The sequence below is a fragment of the Schistocerca nitens genome, chromosome 2 (genome assembly GCF_023898315.1).
Source record: "Schistocerca nitens isolate TAMUIC-IGC-003100 chromosome 2, iqSchNite1.1, whole genome shotgun sequence".
Lineage (NCBI taxonomy): Eukaryota > Metazoa > Arthropoda > Insecta > Orthoptera > Acrididae > Schistocerca > Schistocerca nitens.
Genome location: NC_064615.1, coordinates 380,398,089 through 380,419,811, shown reverse-complemented (window position 1 = coordinate 380,419,811; position 21,723 = coordinate 380,398,089). Strand labels below are relative to the sequence as shown.

The 21,723-nt window shown below is 40.1% G+C and overlaps 1 protein-coding gene across 7 annotated transcripts in view; it reads left to right on the top strand.

Annotated features, from left to right (window-relative positions):
• Window positions 1-18,791, top strand: part of LOC126236207 (lysophosphatidylserine lipase ABHD12) — a 103,087-nt gene extending 84,296 nt beyond the window's left edge. For all 7 annotated transcript variants that reach the window (XM_049945324.1, XM_049945326.1, XM_049945322.1 and 4 more), the window contains one exon: window positions 16,905-18,791. In XM_049945324.1, the coding sequence (XP_049801281.1) occupies window positions 16,905-16,935 (31 nt within the window). In that variant the 3' untranslated portion in view covers window positions 16,936-18,791. The remainder of the gene's footprint in view (window positions 1-16,904) is intronic.
• Window positions 18,792-21,723: the final 2,932 nt, after the last annotated feature.

Genomic DNA, 21,723 nt, shown 5'->3' with positions numbered 1-21,723 from the left:
TCAAACAAATGACTACCGTATATGTCGGCCAGTATTGCTTAGAGGAATGATAACCTTTACCAATGTTCATTAGGGAAATGTGCGTGAGTTGAGAATACCATGGAGGTGTTGATCAAACACCAGGGAGTGACTCAACAAGAGCAGTATTGCGCATCATGGAAGATTCAAACAACACATCACTTCTCCCAAACAATGGAAAGTCCAGGTTGAGATATCAGCAGTTTTATGAATATAATAGATTGCTACTCTCCATAAAGACGACACATTGAGTTGCAGACAGAAGCGACAAAAAGCTGTTACACGTTTGAGCTTTCAACCAAAGCCTCCTTCAGAAAGGAAAACGCACACACATTCACACAAGCAAGCACACCAGACACACACATAACAGCTATTTTTGGCAGCTTCATCAGTTTGGTCAGAGCAGCCAAATGTAGCAGGTATTACGACTTTTCGTCATGCTTGTGTGCAACTCATAGTGTCACCTTTATTATGAGCAGCAGTGTATCTTTTTTATAATATTCTTTTGGTCACTTCTACTTATATACATTAAGAAAAATGAATATGAAGGGAAAACCAGAGAAATTTGAACAGGTGCAGTTGTTCTCCCTCGCAGCATTCACAGATGGAACAGGGACAGGTGGAAATATGTAGTAGTACTTAAAAGTACTTTCCACTGCTCACAGTGAGATGGGTTGCAGAGTATAGCTGTAGATGTCTAGGAAAATAATAAAAAGTTGTCATTATACAGAGTAATTATAATTAAACTTCCACCACTTGAGAGGCCCCCTCATGAAAATAGAGCAATTGTAGGCCAAATGGAACTTTATGGAAATATTTGTAGGAACACGTGGAAGAGAAACAAAGAACAAGCCACTGAAAGAAACACATTTTAATTTCCCCATGTCAAGGTAATGCTAATGTGCTTGTGCCGCAGGAGGACTATATTAATAAGGTCAATGTTTTATTGTGTGACTAAATGTATCGCAAAACGGATAAGGGTCCTAGTAATAGAGTGATGGGAAAAACAGCAGAACTTCTGTCTTAACAGCTCTCTGCCAAAGGAAGCCTTCAAGAGTCTGAGACCAAATAGTTAATTTCCAGCTATGCTGTGTCCTATAGTAAGCAATATTGGAGCAGCAACGTATGGTTTGGCCAAATACCTGGCATCTTTACTCAAATCCATTGCAGGCAAATGCCCATATCATATCAGAAATGATAGTGATTTCATCAGACTCAAGTCACTTAAACTGGAAAGCAGTGACTTATTGGTCAGTTTTGAGGTCGTTTCACTTCTTACAAATGCACTTCTGGTGGACTTGACATATCTCATTGGCAGTAGGTTTGAGGCTGACATTACAGCTTTGTTGGAGCATATTCTCTTCTTGACATAGTTGTTGTTTAACAAGGACTTTTTTTTAACAATGGGATGGTGTCAGAATGAGAACGCTTTCATCTCCTGTGGTGGCTAATCGTATGGAAGAGTCTAAGGAGTGAGTGCTTCCCTCACCTATTTTAAAACCAACATTATTTTGGTGATAAGTTGGTGACACTTCTACAGTTCAGTCTCATGGTTTTACTCTGTCTCCAAGAGTTCCTCCGACATCATGTACTCCATACATGAAAAAATAAAATTTATTATGAAGACGGGAAAAAGACAGTTGTTTGCTGCCATTTTTAAATATGTTGGTGCGATATAAGAGTAATGGGACATTTGGTATTCTGAAAATCCACTCATACCGACTGTATTTGCTAGCTGCTAATTAGCACCATTCACAACAAACAGTGGGTGTTGTAAAAGACCTTAATCCACTGAACCCATACCATATCGGATGCCGATAATATGCAAACAGAACTGGACTACCTGCAAACTGTGTTCCTGAGCAATAGATACTCATCTCAGCAAGTATGGAGAGCACTAAAGACATAAAAACAACAGACTGTTTATCTGCCATATATTGGAAATATTTCAGCAAAAATAGGCAGAATATTAAAAAGACATAAGTTAAAGCAAACTTTCATCCTTGGAAAATTTCAACACTGTTGGGATCTGTTAAAGGTGACTTAAGAGTTGCGCAAGGCAAGTGTTTACAGGATTCCATGTGAATGTGGCAGACCTTACATTGGGCAAATAATACATGCAGTGCAGGATCACATTATAGAAAATCAGCGGCATACTTGCCTTCCTCAAACCAGTAAGTCTGCTTTCACTGAACGCTGTATTTCCACAGGTCATTTGATGAAATGCAGTGAAACAAAAATTGTGGCCTCTATGTCAAACTTTTGGCACCCCAGTTAAATTCTACGTGGAATCTTTTCACAGAGAAATTTCATGCTATGCATAGCTGGCATCATTTTGTGATTTTACGGTACAAAGGCAATTCATTTGATGTTGATGAGGTGAACTTTCACTGTGAAGGGCACGCAGTGCAGTGCACAGACTTGCAGCACTAGTGCATGTGCTCAAGCAGCATATACACCACGCATGTGCCAGCTGCTCGTAAATACATGAGCTCAGTGCATTTTCATAGTATTCACTTTCCGGTGGCCAGAAGACTCACCAAGCAAGGTGGCGCAGTGGTTAGCACACTGGACTCGCATTCTGGAGGACAACGGTTCAAACCCATGTCCAGCTGTTGTGATTTAGGTTTTAAGTGATTTCCCTAAATTGGTTCAGGCAAATTCCAGGATGGTTCCTTTGAAAGGACATAGCAGACTTCCTTTGCCATCCTATCCTAAACTGATGGGACCGATGACCTCGCTGTTTGGACCTCCTCCCCCAGACCAACCAAACCAACCAACCAGAAGACTCTGCACTGAAATATTGTAGCAGCAAGTTGCAGACATCTGGCAGTTTTGCTAAATTTTATGAAACAATATAGCGCCTGTTCCCTCCTTCATTATTTTGTTATTCCAGAGGACTGAGTCCAGTTGTGCAACTTTTGCTCTGCCCTATTTTATTATTTATATCATCTTCACTTCTGTTTGGAACCATTATAACCCCCGGATACTTAAGACTTAATCCCCTGATTGTAATGGCTGCCACGTCCAAATCCTCTAGGGTATTGTTGCCAATCTTCGTATATTCAGTTTTCCTCGTTCTTGCTCTGAAGCCCAATCTTTCATACTTGTCTTTGAGCTTTGGAAGCATGTACTTGGTATCCTGGTCATCAGTGAAGAGAAATGTGTACAAGGCTTCTTCCAACGCCCACAGCGACTCCAATGCCTCCATGTGTACCTTATTAGGAAAAGACATTGTTGTTTTAAATTAATTTAACTGTAGATTGTTTTTTAAAAATTTAAAAATCAGAAGTTTTGTTATCATTTTAACTGTGTATTTTGAACTGCTTTTGGTGGAGACAATTTGTTTTATAAGTTTAATTACTTAAAATTTTAGTTTGGTATAAGCATATATCCCGCAACCTATGACATTGCTTGTTGCCACTTGCTTAGTAATGAACCATGGCTGTGACCACTTTTCCCTTGGTTTATAAACAAATCATTATTTTGTAAAAAGAATAATAATGCTGAAAACATTAAAAACTGAGAAGTTATTTTTACTGATGTTCGAGCACTAACTGATTTTGTAAGATGACTGAAAGAAAACTGACATAAAATTTCCACTACAGCAAGAAAAATGCCGTACAGGAATGATAATCCCATAAATTTAATTTCTTCATGTGATATCCTTTGCTTTGAGGATTACTTTGGAAAAAAATATTTTGTGGGTTATCAATTTCCCATGTCATATTCTATGTAATAACAAACAATGTTCCTTTTTGTTTACAAAATGAAACACCAAAATGTAAATACACATTTTTTGTTGCCTTGGTGAGCTTACTTAAAGATATTAGATACTTTTGAAACTTCCTGGCAGATTAAAACTGTGTGCTGGACCGAGACTCGAACTCGGGACCTTTGCCTTTCGCGGGCAAGTGCTCTACCATCCTTTCTTTCAGGAGTGCTAGTTCTGCAAGGTTCGCAGGAGAGCTTCAGTAAAGTTTGGAAGGTAGGAGATGAGGTACAGGCGGAAGTAAAGCTGTGAGGATGGGGCGTGAGTCGTGCTTTGGTAGCTCAGATGATAGAGCACTTGCCCGCGAAAGGCAAATGTTCCGAGTTCGAGTCTCGGTCCGGCACACAGTTTTAATCTGCCAGGAAGTTTCATATCAGCGCACACTCCGCTGCAGAGTGAAAATCTCATTCTGGATTAGATACTTCTGCTTACAATCCTTATACAGCCATCAAATTTCATACATTACATGAATGCCTGGTGTCCATCCTTTTGACCAAGTCCAAAAGATCAGACATGGTGTGGATTCTGCAGCTGTCATACATGTTATGTAAATAGAAGGTGAAGGGAAGCTAAGGGAAGAAGGGACGGGACTGGACTTCTGATGTCAGCTGCATTAGGAGTTGATTTGGAATCATCAGCGATGAGTGAAGAAAATGTTTATCAGACATTGATTCAAACCCAGGATTGCAGAGGTAGTGTGCACACTTATGATAAACATGGTGCTGGGTGGTGCACTGGTTAACAGAAATACCTAGTAAGCAGGAGGCCCTGGGTACAAATCCTGGTTCAGCATACATTTTCACTCGTTACTGCTGATTTCGCATCAAGTCATGCAGCTGACAACGGTAGTTCCTTTCATTTCCTTTTGCTTTTGATTTTCCTTTTCCTTTCCTTTTTCCCCTCTCCACCTTTGATTTAAATAATAAATTTCATACAGGTTGTTCAGTAAAACCTGAAATTCATAGCAGTGAGATTTATGGGGAAAATTTAAGTTTATATCAAAAGGATAGGCGAATGGAAAATGGAGGTGGTGTGTTTGTCACCACAGTAGACAAGAAACCCAAATCCATCGAGATAGAAATTGAAACATGTGAGACTGTGTGGGCAAGACTCGGTATCTGGGATGGGCATAAAATGATAATTAGATCCTTCTGTCACCCACTAGGCTTGTCTCCTGATGAAACCAAAAACTTTAAGGGGACACTCAGTTCACTTGTATGCATGTTCCCTACGCCTACTGTAGTCCTCAGTGAAGATTTTAGTCATCCAACAATCAGTTGGGAAAATTATAGTTTTATTAGTGGTGGGTGTGGTAAGACATCCTGTGAAACATTACTAAAGGCTTTCTCTGAAAGCTACCTAGAACAGATAAGTTGGGACCCCACTCATAGAAGTACACAGGATCTAATGGCAACAAATAGGTCTGAACTCTTAGATGACGCCCACATTGAAACAGATTTCAGTGAACATGACACAGTTGCAGCAACAATGATCACCAAAGTACAAGAAGCAAGCGGAATGATATATATGTTCACTAAACTAAATACAAAAATCAGTAGTGTCATATCTCATTAAGGAACTTGGAAATTCCAGCACAGGGCAGGAGCATGTTGAAGAACTATGACTCATGTTTAAAAGAATAATGTACCATGTGGGTGGAAACATATGTATCCAGCAGAACAGTTCTTAATGGGAGCGAATCTCCATGGTACGCAGTCGCTGTAAAGAAACTACTTGAGAGACAGACTACTTCATAATAGGTGTAAAACAAAGCATATGGCTGTAGATAGAGAGATGGTGAATGAAACGTGTTCTGCTATCAAGACAGCAATGCATGAAGCCTTCAATGACTACCACAGCAGAATACTGTGAAATGATCTTCCACAAAACCCAAAAAGTTCTTATTGTATGTAAAAGCTGTTAGTGGCACAAAAGTTAGTGTCCATTCCCTGGCGAATGAGACAGGAACTGAAATTGAGCGTAGCAAAGCAATAGATGAAATCCTTAACCCTATTTTCAAATGTTCCTCTACAAAGGAAAATGTAGGAGAATTGCCTCAATTTAATTCTCATGCCACTGAAAAGATGAACGAAATTAGTGTTAGTGTAAGTGGTGTTGAGAAAAAGCTGAAATCATTGAAACTGAACAAAGCTCCAGGACTCAGTGGAATCCCAGTCAAACTCAGTACTGAATTTGTGGCCAAGTTAGCCCCTCTTCTAACTGTAATCTATCATAGATCCTCTGACCGATGCACAGTTCATGGAAAAAAAGCACAGGTCACTCCCATCTACTAGAAGGGTAGTAGAAGTGATGCACAAAACTACCATCCAATATCATTGAAACTGATTTATTGTAAAAATTTAGAACATATTGTGAGCTCAAACATAATGGGATATCTCGAACAGAATGACCTCCTCCATTGCAACCAATATATATTCTGAAAACATTGATCACATGAAACCCAACTCACACTTTCTTCACTTGACATACTGAAGGCTTTGGATCAAGGCAGACAGGTAGGTGCAGTATTTCTTGATTTCTGAAGAGCATTGGACTTGTTTCTACACCTGTGCTTACTGTCAAAAGTACAGTCAAATGGTGTATCAAGTGACATTTGAGACTGGATTGAAGACTTTTTGGTAAGGAAGACACAGGATGTTATATAGGATGGAGAGTCATCGTCAGATGTAGAAGTAACTTCAGGCGTGCCCCTGGGAAGTGTTGGGCCACTTGCCATTCATGTTTTATATCAATGACCTTGCAGACAATATTAACGTCAGACTTTTGAAAGAAGGTGGATAAATACTCAGTCAGATCTTGATAAGATTTCAAAGTGGTGCAGTGATTGGCAGCTTGCTTTAAATATTCAAAAACATAAAATTGTGCGCTTCACAAAATGGGAAAAAAAAGTTGAATCCTATGACTAAAATATCAATGAGGTGCCGATTCAATCAGCCAACAGATACAATTACCTGGGTGTAACACTTCATAGGGATACGAAATGGAATAATCATATAGGCTCTCATGTAGAATGCTGGGAAAGTGCAATCAGTCTACAAAGCAGATAGTTTACAGATCACTTGTGTGACCAGTTGTGTAATATTGGGTCATGGCAGCTGTACCAAATGGGACTAACAGAGCTATAAAATTAAACTAGAGAGAGAGAGAAAATTGTCAATGTGGCATGGTTACTCATCTTTGCAGAGAAAACAAATAAGTGACCCACTAAAGCAATGGTGTTCGAACTTTGTATGTTCACAGCTGCCTTGATCTGAATGTTACACATGCGCAGCTCCTTTCACATACGACATGAGACTTGAAGTGCTTGTTAAATAAAACTGTTTCAAAAAAAAAAACCCGAAGAGTGGTTATTCCTTTATTAGCTATTATTATAACATGCTTTAATCAATTTTTTATATGATTACATCTTATACTTACAACAAAATCATTGGGAAGGATGAACTTGCTTAATCATCATCAGTTCTTCAAGCCTCAGCACATGATTGGAAATTGTGACTCTCATCTCTGTCTCTCTAGTCATTTGCAATCTGTATTTTGTACGGGGTGTCCCACTCAAACCTTCCTCATTTCAAGGACCCGGGAGAGAAAAACCACAGTAGATACGACAATGAAAAATGCACCACATTGTAGAGCATCTCAAAGAATTTATATTCCTGCATCAGAAGTGCCAATTATCGTCACCAGAGTGCAGCATGGTTACATGAAGTGAAAATGGTGACTCTACAGCAGCACTTGGCAAGCAGTAGTGTGGTTTGCAAAAACAAAATCGCTGATTACTGTGCAAAGAAATTATCGTTGTACATATGAATGTGATCCACCTGATGTGAATACAATTAAGGAATGGTATAGGAAGTTTCTGGCAATAGGAAGTGTTCTAAATCATTCTGGCGGTGCATGTTACGGAGTTACAGAAGAGACAGTGGTGGACATCAGACAAGCCCACGTAAGTCAATTCATCAAGCATCTAGGCAACTTGATGTACCTTGATCAACATTGCACCGTGTAGTTCACCAGCGTCATCATGTGTGTGCTTACAAAGTGCAAATTCTGCAACACCTGACGCCGAACGACAAACAACACCAACAACAATTTGCTGTGGATATGCTGCAGCGTATTTATATGCATGCCAGCATCCTGGAAAGATGTTTATTCTCAGATGAGGCAACCTTTCATGTATCAGGAAGGTTTAATAGGTGTAATGTTTAGATTTGGGGTTCGCAAAATCCGCACGTTGTCATTGAACATGTTCCTGATAGCCCTAAACTAAACGTCTGGTGTGGGCTAATGCACAACAGGATTGTTGGTCCGTTCTTCTTTGTGGCACAAACATTAAATGGGTCAGTATGTCTAGACATTTTGGAGCAGTTTGTGTACCCTCTGATACAAGACTTGAACCCAACATCATTTTTCAACAAGATGGAGCTCTGCTGTATAGGTCAATGGCTGTTCGCAAGTTCCTGGATAGGAAATTTCCCAATCATTGGTTCGGATGCGGACAACCCATTGCCTGGCCACCACATTCATCTGACATTATGCGGCTTGATTTCTTCATTTAGGGATTCATGAAGGACCATGTGTATGCAACCAAAGTGGATAATGTTCCTACATTGCAACATCGTACAACTAATGCGATTGCAACAATAACAGAGGAAATGTTACAAAGAACTTGGCAAGAAATTGAATTAGTCTCAGTATTTGTCGTGCCACAAATGGTTCACATGTAGAGGTGTATTGATGGTAAATAAATAAATTCTTTGAGATGCTCCACTGTGTGGTGCAATTTTATATTTTTCCCCTGAATCTTTGAAATCAGGGAAGTCTGAGTGGGACATCGTATATTGATGCCTCGAATGCTGAAAAACCTACCTCGCAGAAGTAGGATGTTGCTAAAGGTGTAAAAACTCAGAGCCATATTATTGACTTATGGATACTCCAGCTTCAACAATCTCTGAAACTCAAGCTGTGATAAGAATATGAACTTCAGTTTCAATCTAGAGCATGAAGAAATACCAGTTAAATTGCTCTTACTCTTCAGTGATAAATTTTGATGGAAGTTCTGGGTTGAAAAGTATCTTTGATCCAGTTGTGTTGGTGAACTTCTTCTGGAAATTAATTTAGAAACTATTGAGCTCATTTAAATGATCCACAAATGTAGATCATAGTTACTCGCTCAGCTGAAAGTCAGTTTCTTTTAAAACCATGTTAAGAGCAGAAAAAATGTAAAGTGTATCTTTATCATCAGAATTTTTCTTCCAAAATATTAATTTCTGTCTGAAAGGTGTCAGTGTTGTTACCTTCAAGGGATACATCCAGTGAACTGAGTTTTTCAAAGATGTCACAAAGATACCCCAGCTTCAGAACAGTCACTGTGTATGAATTTCGCAGAACTCAAATGTTTCTCTTCAACAAGTCAAGACGAAAGTCCATTCCTGAGTTGCATACATCCTTTTCAAGACATTCTCATTTGAAAGCCAGACAAAGTTACTGTAATAAATTGGGAACATATGCTCAGTCCCCATATCAAGGCATTTTTGTTGAAACATCTCAAATTAAGTGGCCAACCTTTAATGAAGTTACTATTTTGATCACTGACTGAAGAACCTTATGAAGGCCAAGGTGCATGCTTTTTGATACCAGTACTTCTCTGTGAATAAAACAGTGTTTCCATATAGAACAAGGAGTTTCTTCACTAATCAGAGCTTACAATCTGGTATAATGACCTCCAGAGGCCCAAGAACCCAGTCTGCCCAGACTGATACATAATAGACAGAGGTGAGTGAGACAAGGGCACCTCCACCACTCGTGGACTCGGGAGCGAATGGTGGACAGGACCAATGATAAGAGGGCAGGACCCACTTGGACGTCAGAGTGCACGCCAAGGGGCACCAGCACTGGCAGAAATTATGGTGAACTGGAGGGCAGAGGCTCTGGTGATGGAGAGCTGTCTTCCATCCCAACTGGCTGTGGCACCTACTCAGCACAATGAGAGGCACTAGCACTGGCCACAGGAAGCAAATCTGCCATTGGTGCTGATTAAGACCAAACCACTTGGGTAGTCGGCCATGACATGGCCTGCTCGACCCCTAGAGTGGCCAGTGGCGACAAAGAGTGAGATGTCAGGCCCACGGCCACAGGAAGGGGTCATCTACCCATCCTGGGAAGTGACTGGTTCTGGTGGTATGCAGCGAGTTGATCTTCAGTGTGGACTATGAAGGCATGGTAACTGCACTGTCTGTGGACAACTGCCAGAATCCATTGAGGACACCATCCAAACATCCTGGGCCAGACAGGTGTACAGGGCGTGAACATTGACAAAACCAGAACAGCTGGTGACACCTGCCCAGCAGCAAGATGTTGAGCAGTGTCCACACCTGATGGCCGTGCAGGAGCTCAGTGGGACTCTTGGCCCCAATTAGAGTTGTTCTGTAAGTGCTTCAAAGAAATGTGAGAGCCTCCTCAGCCATGAAATCTTCTACATAATTGCACATATGTGTCTTAATCGTTCGAAGAAGTTGTTCTGTCTTGCTGTTTGACTGGATGGAAGGGAAACGCTGTGACATGGCAAATTCCATTGTGTGTAGAGAAGTTCTGGAGAGACTGTGCCATGAACTGAGGACGATTGTCCAAAACCAGGATGCCGGGCAAGCCTTTTATGGAGAATATCTTCGACAGGGTCCTGACAGTCACACCTGCTGTCATAGATGGACAAGACTGAAATAAGAAAAACAAAAAAAAGCATCAATTTCAAATAATCAGGAAATGTCAAGGAAAAAGAAAAAAGGGACCAGTGAATGCAACGTGGACTCTTTGCAAGAAACAGTGGGCGGTGTTGCCTGCTGACACAAATGCTTATTGCAAGCCCTGGCAATGTGTTCCACATCAAGATCGATGCCTGGCCAAAAATCTTGGCGGTGCACCAACAGTTTTGTGTGAGAGCCCCCAGAGTTCCTAAGATTATAAGCAGAGTACCTCATGCCACAGAGCCACTGGAACCATAACACAGGTAGTAAACTCTTCATTGACAAGAGAACAGTGCCATCCAAAATGAGAGGTAACTGCACAATGCATAAAAATTCTAGAGAGGGTTTGATGCTCAGTGTGCTGGGCCATCAGGCCACCTGTGTTGTATCATATATACAAGCTGCCAGAGCACCGAATCTGCCACCACAGTGGAGACAATATGGGAACTGGTGATGGGGAAGCCGTCCACCATGTGCTCGCCTTTGTATCCAGTTGAAAACAAAGCAGTTCCTACTGGTTGAACAAGAGGTTATGGCCAATGGGGAGCTGTGATAAGAGCATCTGCATGTGCCTGTTGATCGGACAATAACATAGCCCAACGCTGAATAAAATGAGTGACTTCGTCCGATAAGGACGCTGAAGGGCTAAACAGGGAAACCCAGGGCTTATGGTCAGTAATTAAATAAAATTTTGCACCATACAGTGGCACATGAAAATTTTTAAGGCATAGACAACAGCTTCTTTTTCAATCTGAGAATACAGTTGCTGAGCCAAGAGAATTGTTTCTGATACAAAGACAGTAGGCTGTTCTCTGACATCTGAATGGTAGTGGACCAGAACTTCTCCCACCTTGTACTTGGGCATGTCCGTGGCCAGGACCAGGTGCTTGCCAGATTGAAATGTTTGCAAGATGCGGCACAGAGCAAAGACTATCCTTAAAGCTGCACAAAAAAAGCATGCTCAGAGGCTGCAGGCCGAAAACAGGAGCGCTTTTCTGAAGCTACAGATACAAGTAGTAGATAGTAGTAGCCATCCTGGGAATGAGCTTGTGATAATGCTCCACTTTGTAAAGGAATGCCCAAAGTTCTTGTGGATTAGATGGAGAGGGAAATGCTGTAATGTCAGTGACAGGTTTTTCCATGGGGTCTGCTCCATGCTAGGAATTTTCGTGATCCAAATACACAAAGGAAGTCTAGAAATTACATTTGAGACCTACGGAGTATAGAACAGTAAACAAAGAATGGACGTTACATAGGTGATCCTCCATGGTAGCACCTGTCATAACGATGTTCTTAAGATAGATAGTGCAGTGAGGCGCAACTGTCAGACCGGTTAAACAGAAAGTTGAAATATGGCAGGTGCATTAGTAACCCTAAACATTAGTCATTGATACTGATAGAGGCCAAACAGTGTGTTACCCACAAGGCAACTCTTTCAAAGCCTCATCCAGTGTAACCTTAAGGTAGGCTTTGACCAAGTCAGTTTTTGAAAAGAGTTAATCCCCAATCAACTCCAATGTCTATAACTGCTTTAACTCCTCATTACTTTACCAGTGAGTTATTTAACATTAAGCATGTAAATGAGAAAAAGTTTAGAAAAGCTTAGAAATTTTGTTTAAAGTTTGTTGGACGTCACTAAGTGCTCTCATGATCAAATACTGGATGAGTGTGGTCTGGGTAATTTGTGCCCTGTTTTAAGCAAAAGCTCGTTTTTCACACATATCAATGTTTATTATGTTATATCTTCTGAATTGTTTCCTGTAGTTATACAATTTTGGAGGTAGTCAGTGGTATATGTGGATGACGTCTGCAAAAATGTGTTGTGAATAGAATTGTAGTAAAGAAGTAATTCGAAATGTCATGCCTAATGCGGGCAGTTTTACTGCATGACTAGCAGAAATGTAGTAAACCATAAACTTCATTTTGTCAGGGGGAGGAGGGAGAGTGAGTGTTCACAAGAAACATCCTGATTGGGGTATGAAATTGTGTGTAAAGTTTGTTGCAAGTCACTATGTGCTCAAATTTGCAAATACTGGATGATTATAGTCTAGGTATTTTTTGCATGATGAGTTATGCTTTGTCAAAACATACACACAAATTCTAACTGCAATGCTTGATTTATTTTGTTAAATACACTCCTGGAAATGGAAAAAAGAACACATTGACACCGGTGTGTCAGACCCACCATACTTGCTCCGGACACTGCGAGAGGGCTGTACAAGCAATGATCACACGCACGGCACAGCGGACACACCAGGACCCGCGGTGTTGGCCGTCAAATGGCGCTAGCTGCACAGCATTTGTGCACCGCCGCCGTCAGTGTCAGCCAGTTTGCCGTGGCATACGGAGCTCCATCGCAGTCTTTAACACTGGTAGCATGCCGCGACAGCGTGGACGTGAACCGTATGTGCAGTTGACGGACTTTGAGCGAGGGCGTATAGTGGGCATGCGGGAGGCCGGGTGGACGTACCGCCGAATTGCTCAACACGTGGGGCGTGAGGTCTCCTCAGTACATCGATGTTGTCACCAGTGGTCGGCGGAAGGTGCACGTGCCCGTCGACCTGGGACCGGACCGCAGCGACGCACGGATGCACGCCAAGACCGTAGGATCCTACGCAGTGCCGTAGGGGACCGCACCGCCACTTTCCAGCAAATTAGGAACACTGTTGCTCCTGGGGTATCGGCGAGGACCATTCACAACCGTCTCCATGAAGCTGGGCTACGGTCCCGCACACCGTTAGGCCGTCTTCCGCTCACGCCCCAACATCGTGCAGCCCGCCTCCAGTGGTGTCGCAACAGGCGTGAATGGAGGGACGAATGGAGACGTGTCGTCTTCAGCGATGAGAGTCGCTTCTGCCTTGGTGCCAATGATGGTCGTATGTGTGTTTGGCGCCGTGCAGGTGAGCGCCACAATCAGGACTGCATACGACCGAGGCACACAGGGCCAACACCCGGCATCATGGTGTGGGGAGCGATCTCCTACACTGGCCGTACACCACTGGTGATCGTCGAGGGGACACTGAATAGTGCACGGTACATCCAAACCGTCATCGAACCCATCGTTCTACCATTCCTAGACCGGCAAGGGAACTTGCTGTTCCAACAGGACAATGCACGTCCGCATGTATCCCGTGCCACCCAACGTGCTCTAGAAGGTGTAAGTCAACTACCCTGGCCAGCAAGATCTCCGGATCTGTCCCCCATTGAGCATGTTTGGGACTGGATGAAGCGTCGTCTCACGCGGTCTGCACGTCCAGCACGAACGCTGGTCCAACTGAGGCGCCAGGTGGGAATGGCATGGCAAGCCGTTCCACAGGACTACATCCAGCATCTCTACGATCGTCTCCATGGGAGAATAGCAGCCTGCATTGCTGCGAAAGGTGGATATACACTGTACTAGTGCCGACATTGTGCATGCTCTGTTGCCTGTGTCTATGTGCGTGTGGTTCTGTCAGTGTGATCATGTGATGTATCTGACCCCAGGAATGTGTCAATAAAGTTTCCCCTTCCTGGGACAATGAATTCACGGTGTTCTTATTTCAGTTTCCAGGAGTGTATTTAACATAAATTAAAACTCTTCATGTGTGACAGAATTTTAAATTTTTAAACCCAGTCAATAATTATTCAAAATACGGAAAATCAAATTTTTGTTGCCCCTGTAAGCTGTTAGTTAAGCAACCTTCAACTTGGTTTATGAAGTACAGCCAGGGTAGCTGTTCAGTAATACAGATTGTATTTTAGTGTCTTTCAAAACCCAGTTACTTTTTTGTTTGAGGTGTTGCTTACACTCAAACCTCCAGATGTGAGACTCTCAGATCGGTACCAAACATTGTATCTCGATAGAGAATGTACTAAACCACCGATTTAGTTCGTGCTGTGTGCTGTCATCCAGTAGAACATGCATAAATGGTAATTAAAAGTGTCACCAGAACTATGGAGCACAGGAAAAGTGTATATGTGAGTGTTTGTATTGTAGATCTCGTGTGAGTGAGAAGGTAGAGTGTTCAAACCCCGCTGACGACAGTTGTTTAAACTGTTTACACATGAAACTATTATATTGCATGGGAGAACATTTTCCTGACATGTGAAAGGACTTTTCAGAGTTTGTAACAATGTTGCTTTGGCAGTCTGCTTTCGCTTCATTAGTTGGACATTATTATTGATCTTATCATTTTGTTTATTATTAATTATTAATATTACTATTGCTTCTGCTCATGTGGTGCAATTGTTTCTCTATTTTTGTGTTCTGATTGTATATTCTGTGAAACTACAAATGTACTCAATAGGTTTACTATTTTCAAAGAAACAAATCAAAAGCAGATTGCCAAGGCAATATTGCTGTAATCTCCAAACAGCCCTTTTACACATCGTAAACACATTGTCCCATGTAACAATTTCACAAACAATACACTAAAAAAAAAAAAAAATTGTCATCGTTGGAGTTCGAATGTGGGACTCTTGGTATGAGGGTCTAATGCTTTACCAACTTCCCCACAGAAGCAGCAGTTGTTAGTTACCCACAGTAATGCTTTTGATATGCTCCATAGTTCTGGTATTACTTTTAATTAAAATTTACACCCTTTGCCCTACCTGCTGGACGACAGAACGTAGGACTAAGTGAATAGGAGTTTGGTTGATACTCTACCGGCGTACAACGATTGGTACCGATTTGAGTGTCTGACATCTGGAGGTTTGGCTGTTAGTACATTATTTAGTTTTCCGTGATTTTTCTGTTTCATTTCTTTCTTGGGGTCTTGGTTTAAAAGTTAGGGTTATATGGAGTTGACATAGAATTATTGTAAAAATTAGATTTGTAATTAGCACCAATAGCCGAGAAGCTAACACAATGGTCCTACTGATGTGAGCAGAAAACAGAACTAAATTATTTACATGGTTTGTGATTATTTCATGTTATTAATGTCTTCTAAAGATTTACTAACACTATTACATCTTATCAGAATATTCTCTTGTGACAGGAGGTAAATATTCCTTATTGTATATTTACTATCACAGCACTGTGCAATTCACACAGGACAAAGACTTTTTTTCCATTGTGTGCTCAGTTGGCAGTGTCCAGTTTGCTATTAGTGATAAAGTGACAATTTTCTACTTCTTTCTAGACTGGATTATCATTGCCATAAAAAAAGTAATTGTGTGACAAACTATGATAATCGAGTGATTAGAGAATGCCGAACCAGTTCGTTTGCCATCAACAGCTTCTTTTATGGTGTCACATTATTGTCAGTTTTCCTTTTCCTGGAAGATAGCCCCCCCCCCCTCCCCATATGTGCATATAACTTTTGGAACAACATTGCCCACACAGTCCCATAGATAAATATGAGACCTATCAAATGGATGAGTATAAAGCATACCGTAAGGGAGTTCATGCAGGTGTAATAGGTTTTGATTCCCAGGACATAGGGGATACATTATTGCAGTTGGAGTTTGGAAGTGGTCTGAAAGACTTACAATCCAAGGCGGGAAGAATATGTAACATTCCTATGTGATTACTAAAATATCTGGGAAAAGTAGCAACCAAACAGTTGTTTAGTTTATTGTGTAGAATCTATGACACTGGTGACATATCATGAGATATTCAGAAGAATTTCATATGCACCATCTTAAACAAAGTAAGTATTGTATGAAAGTGAATTGGGGACAGTGGGAAAATTGGAAAAGAAGCGAATCAAAGTGTTTGAGATGTGTTAAAGCAGGATGTTGAAAATTGTGTGGCATGGTAAGAAAGTGAGATAAGAAATAAGGAGGTTCTATACAGAATCAGTGAGGAGGGAATGTGTGGAATGTCTAATTAGAAGAAGGGACAGAATAATAGTACAGATTTTGAGACATCAAAGAAAAACTTTTGTAGTACCACCGAGCAAAAGGTGTATGAGAAGACAAATAATTGAAGATGTGTGGTGCAAGTGCTATTGTGAGATGAAGAGACTGTCAGAGAGGACATCATGATGAGCCGCATCAAACTAGACCGAAGACACACCCTACACCCACGGAGCAGGAGTGGGAAGGAGGAGTAGATGACTAAAGATTGACATTGTATAACGTAGGGTTCCTCTTGTTTAGTCTTCATTTAAAAGGATTTAATGTAACTTCTTCTTTATTACCTTACTGCTCATAGCCCAGTAGTTTTTGTGAGTTGTTTTCCAATCTACCTATTCTTCCTCTGTTCTGTCATTTCTTAATGGGGCTATTAAGTTTTGTTATTAATAAGAGTGCATTTTTGTCCCCTAGTGTTCATCAAATCCCAGTTTATCTACAAATACATTGTGTGTTCTTTGATTATTATGTCTTTTATTTTGTTTATATTGTTCTTATTAGTAATATTTTGTTTTCAGAAAATTTCTTGGCAGTATCTTGAAAAGTTAAAGTAATCTTTCAAACACAGAGGTGCCTTGTAAGTACTGCATTCTTGTATTCTCCGGAGTTCACATGTGAGGGGCAGTATTTTAGTGTCGTTTGTTGTTACTACCTACCTTTTTGTGCTGTCAGTTTTTTTGTAAATAAAATCAACAAGTTTCTATAAAATTCTTTCGCTTGAGTTTATCAGAACTTTACAAAAGGTTGAGATATTTTAAATTCAGTGGTTAGTAGTGGAAGTTATTAACTACTACTAATATTTCAGGCCTATTAATTGAATAAGTATAAAGTTATCAGAAACATTAAAGAATGTAGTCTGTGTAAGGCTCTGCCTACATGATCTATTTAGTTTGTGGTGAGTGTATTAATGCTCTTGTAAGACTGTATTACAGAGAGAAAATGAAATAGATGTTGCTCATTTGCTGATTTTGGACCAGTGGTTAGTTGCGATAATTAACTACCACTTAAACATTGGTGTTTGTGTCAAATGAATGTGGTGTTAAATTATGTGGGTGATTATTCAAATATTTATCTAGTGATTAGATAATTTATTGGCCTTAGTTGTAAAGGAGGACAGCTTAAAACATTTATGTATATCTGCCAAGTAATTGAGTAGGTATCATGATGAAAGTATGCAGACTGTGGTGAATGGGAAAATGTCAACCCAAAGCATTGTGTGTTTTGTATGATTAATGAAACTATTTTTTGAAAGAAACAAATGGCCTATTATAGGCATAGCGGACCAAGTTCACTGTAAGCATGTGCTAGGAATAATAAATTTACTGAAGTATGGCCATATTTTGTCCCCAGTGAATGAAGTATTGCACAAGTACTATTTAGTTAATGTAGTAGTTTGTGTGCTTATTTTTCTGCACGTTACATCGCCAGATTCCAACATACGTGTTTTGTGCTTTGATGGATTCTGTGCAGTTTGTAACAGAACCATGTATTGATTTTTCATGTCTTCATTTGACTGTGAAGATTTGTGACATAAAGTTTTGAAGAATTTAACTTCCAGTTGTATGTCTGGATATAAATGTGAACAAATCATTATTGTGTAAATTAAATGACATCTGTTAAAAGTTTGGTTGTCTGACAGAATGTGTTGCATATGCAGTTTAGTTGGCTGTTCGCAGCAATTACAGACAAAAAAGTTCATTTAATCTGTGAGAATTTCGCATTATATGCACATTGCTCTGGCAGCTCTTGCTTATTTACTTTGTGTTCATAGATATTAATTTTTTAAATGTGATTTTGTTCTTGCCATTGCATTACAGAATCCCATGGTAGATGTGCATAAAAAAGTGGTTCTACATGTTTCTTTCAGGTACATTTGTAAACATTCCATTTTAGTATCATTGCCCACACTGCATAGTACACTATGTCTGCTCAAAGTCTTTAGTGTATTTATTGCTATTCATTGCCTTTGCACTGTTTTGCCATTACTTGTTTAGAGAAATTCTGTGTCATTTGTACATGAAGTGGGGATTCATATCTGCTGATTAATTGTGAAAGTTCTCATTTTTAAGGTTGAGAAACCTGTTGGGGTCTCTTTATTTTGGAGTGTTTCTTTGACCTTCAAAATTTTTATTGAAGCATTATTATTGTTATTAGTCAACTACTTAATTGTATGTACTTTTGTTGTATGGTATTTAATTTTCTTGATGTACAGATATTTTGTTGAATGATGTATGTCGTCTTTTGTTATTGTTGTCATAGCAGTTGAAGAAGTAGTGTACAAGAATTTCTGCCAATGTTGCAACATTTTTCAACTTTACGCTTAGCTAAGAGAGAGGTATATATGTAGATATTGTTTTTGCATTTCTGTGATATGAGACATAAATACAACACAGTGGAGGAATATACCTGTACCTTTTGTTTTCATTGCCCCTTCTCTGCAGGTGAGTGGTCGTTGACCACAGTCTTCATAATTGGTAAGTATAAATTGTTACTAAAATTGATTTTAAAAGGACAATTACCATAAAGTCGTGTATTTTAACACAATAATTTCCTTGTTGAAAGACAAGATTAATTTTTTTGGGAAGAGATGAGTATTGGAATAAAAGTTACTGTGTGTGTGTGTGTGTGTGTGTGTGAGAGAGAGAGAGAGAGAGAGAGAGAGAGAGAGAGAGAGCTTGCTAGGGAAGTGAATGAGCACTGTTACTTTCAAAGGAACCACTTGGGTTCTTCTTGTAGTAATTTATGAAATGTACGGGAACCCAATACAGGATTGCCAGATGAAGATTTTTACTCCACTTTTCTTTCATTTGAATCAGTGCATTAGCCACGGCATCACCATTCTTGGTTGAGTCTTTGGAAGATCATCTCTAAATTCAGGAATTGCAGGAAGTTAATGTGTGTAGTTTGAAATATTTAGGAACTGTAGATATGGATATTTACAGATACCAGTTCCATAAGTGCTCTGCTGGATTAACATCAAGTAAACCTAGCAGCAAAGCCGTTATTGAGATAATATAGGTTTGTTTTTCAGGTGGAATATCTCTTTATTTTACTGTTTGAAGAGATGTAAATGGCCCTCAAGTGGTCTTGTAAGGTGACCACATACTACATCTACATGATTACTCTGCAATTCACATTTAAGTGCTTGGCAGATGGTTCATCGAACCACAATCATACTCTCTCCCTACCATTCCACTCCCGAACAGCGCACGGGAAAAACAAACACCTAAACATTTCTGTTCGTGCTGTGATTTCTCTTATTTTATTTTGATGATCATTCCTACCTATGTAGGTTGGGCTCAACAAAATATTTTCGCATTCGGAAGAGAAAGTTGGTGACTGAAATTTCGTAAATAGATCTCGCCGCGACAAAAAACGTCTTTGCTTTAATGACTTCCATTCCAACTCGCGTATCATATCTGCCACACTCTCCCCCCTATTAAGTGATAATACAAAACGAGCTGCGCTTTTTTGCACTCTTTCGATGTCCTCCGTCAATCCCACCTGGTAAGGATCCCACACCGCGCAGCAATATTCTAACAGAGGACGAACGAGTGTAGTGTAAGCTGTCTCTTTAGTGGACTTGTTGCAACTTCTAAGTGTCCTGCCAATGAAACGCAACCTTTGGCTCGACTTCCCCACAATATTATCTATGTGGTCTTTCCAACTGAAGTTGTTCGTAATTTTAACACCCAGGTACTTAGTTGAATTGACAGCCTTGAGAATTGTACTATTTATCGAATTCCAGCGGATTTCTTTTGCAACTCATGTGGATCACCTCACACTTTTCGTTATTTAATATCAACTGCCACCTGCCACACCATACAGCAATCTTTTCTAAATCGCTTTGCAACTGATACTGGTCTTCGGATGACCTTACTAGACGGTAAATTACAGCATCATCTGCGAACAACCTAAGAGAACTGCTCAGATTGTCACCCAGGTCATTTATATAGATCACGAACAGCAGAGGTTTAGGACGCTTCCCTGGGGAGCACCTGATATCACTTCAGTTTTACTCGATGATTTGCCGTCTATTACTACGAACTACGACCTTCCTGCCAGGAAATCACGAATCCAGTCCCACAACTGAGACGATACCCCATAGGCCCGCAGCTTGATTAGAAGTCGCTTGTGAGGAACGGTGTCAAAAGCTCTCCGGAAATCTAGAAATATGGAATCAAGCTGCATTGCACAAGAACTAATGATATATGTTGATTCCAGTGGAGTTTGTTAATGGCGTTAGAACTCATGAGCCCATAAAATGTGTTGTTAACAAGATTGATTCATTTCCTCACATAATTGCACTGTACGTAAATCTGACAGACTGTGCGTGAATTGTTAGGTTGGGCGATTACTGAGCACATTTGTTACTGGTCTTTATTTCACAGTGGATATTACAGAGCTTAGAGCAGTCTTTCTAAAGTTGAGTTTTCACAGCTTCAGGGATAGTAGCCCATATATTTGACACCAATTGTATATGTTTTGCAGATGCATCTTTATTCTATTCAGAGCTTATTTCCAATCTCGTGAATCTTTGTTTTAAACCAACATTCAGGTTCTAGAGTCAAAACATCAGCTAGATGTTTTTGTGTCATGGGCACTGGCTGTAGCTTTAAAATGCTATTGGAATTGATAACCCCATTGTAATATTAGCCTGTTTTCAAGTATGGTTGGTTCTCCGTGAAAATAAGGATAACTCCCATATTATTTCTAACCCAGCATTGGTTGGATACTGGGCACCAGGAAGGAAAGAAGCAAGAATACTTTTAATTTTCAAATTTTATAGTTCTTTAAAAATAATTTTCGTGTTTTTGGTGATATCGTGTTTACAGAAATGAAACAGATAACTGAAAACAACGTTTACACAAGCTTCCAACCACTAGCTCTTTTTCTTGCTGAAGTACACACAGACACACTTAGATGCAAACTTCCATAGCAACTGCAAGACTTTTTTTACTGTGACCATGAGAAGGTGCTTTTTGATGTGTGTGTGTGTGTGTGTGTGTGTGTGTGTGTGTGTGTGTGTGTGTGTGTACTCAAAAACTAGTGTAAATGCCATTTGCTGTTATGTGTTTGTGCTCCATGCATTGATCCACTAAAGGTGAGTAGCTGTCCTTCCATTATTTTACATTTTTGTATGATTTATGGCACATAACAGAATTATTTCTCACATAAGTGTAAAAGTTATTTTGTTCCCCCCTCATTCATTAAAAAATAGGTACTAACAACACCAGCATCAATGTGACATTAACATGTTGAGTGTCATACACATTATGATGGACATTTCAGTGCTAGGCCAATTCAGGATAACAATACCTTATTTTATTCCATCCT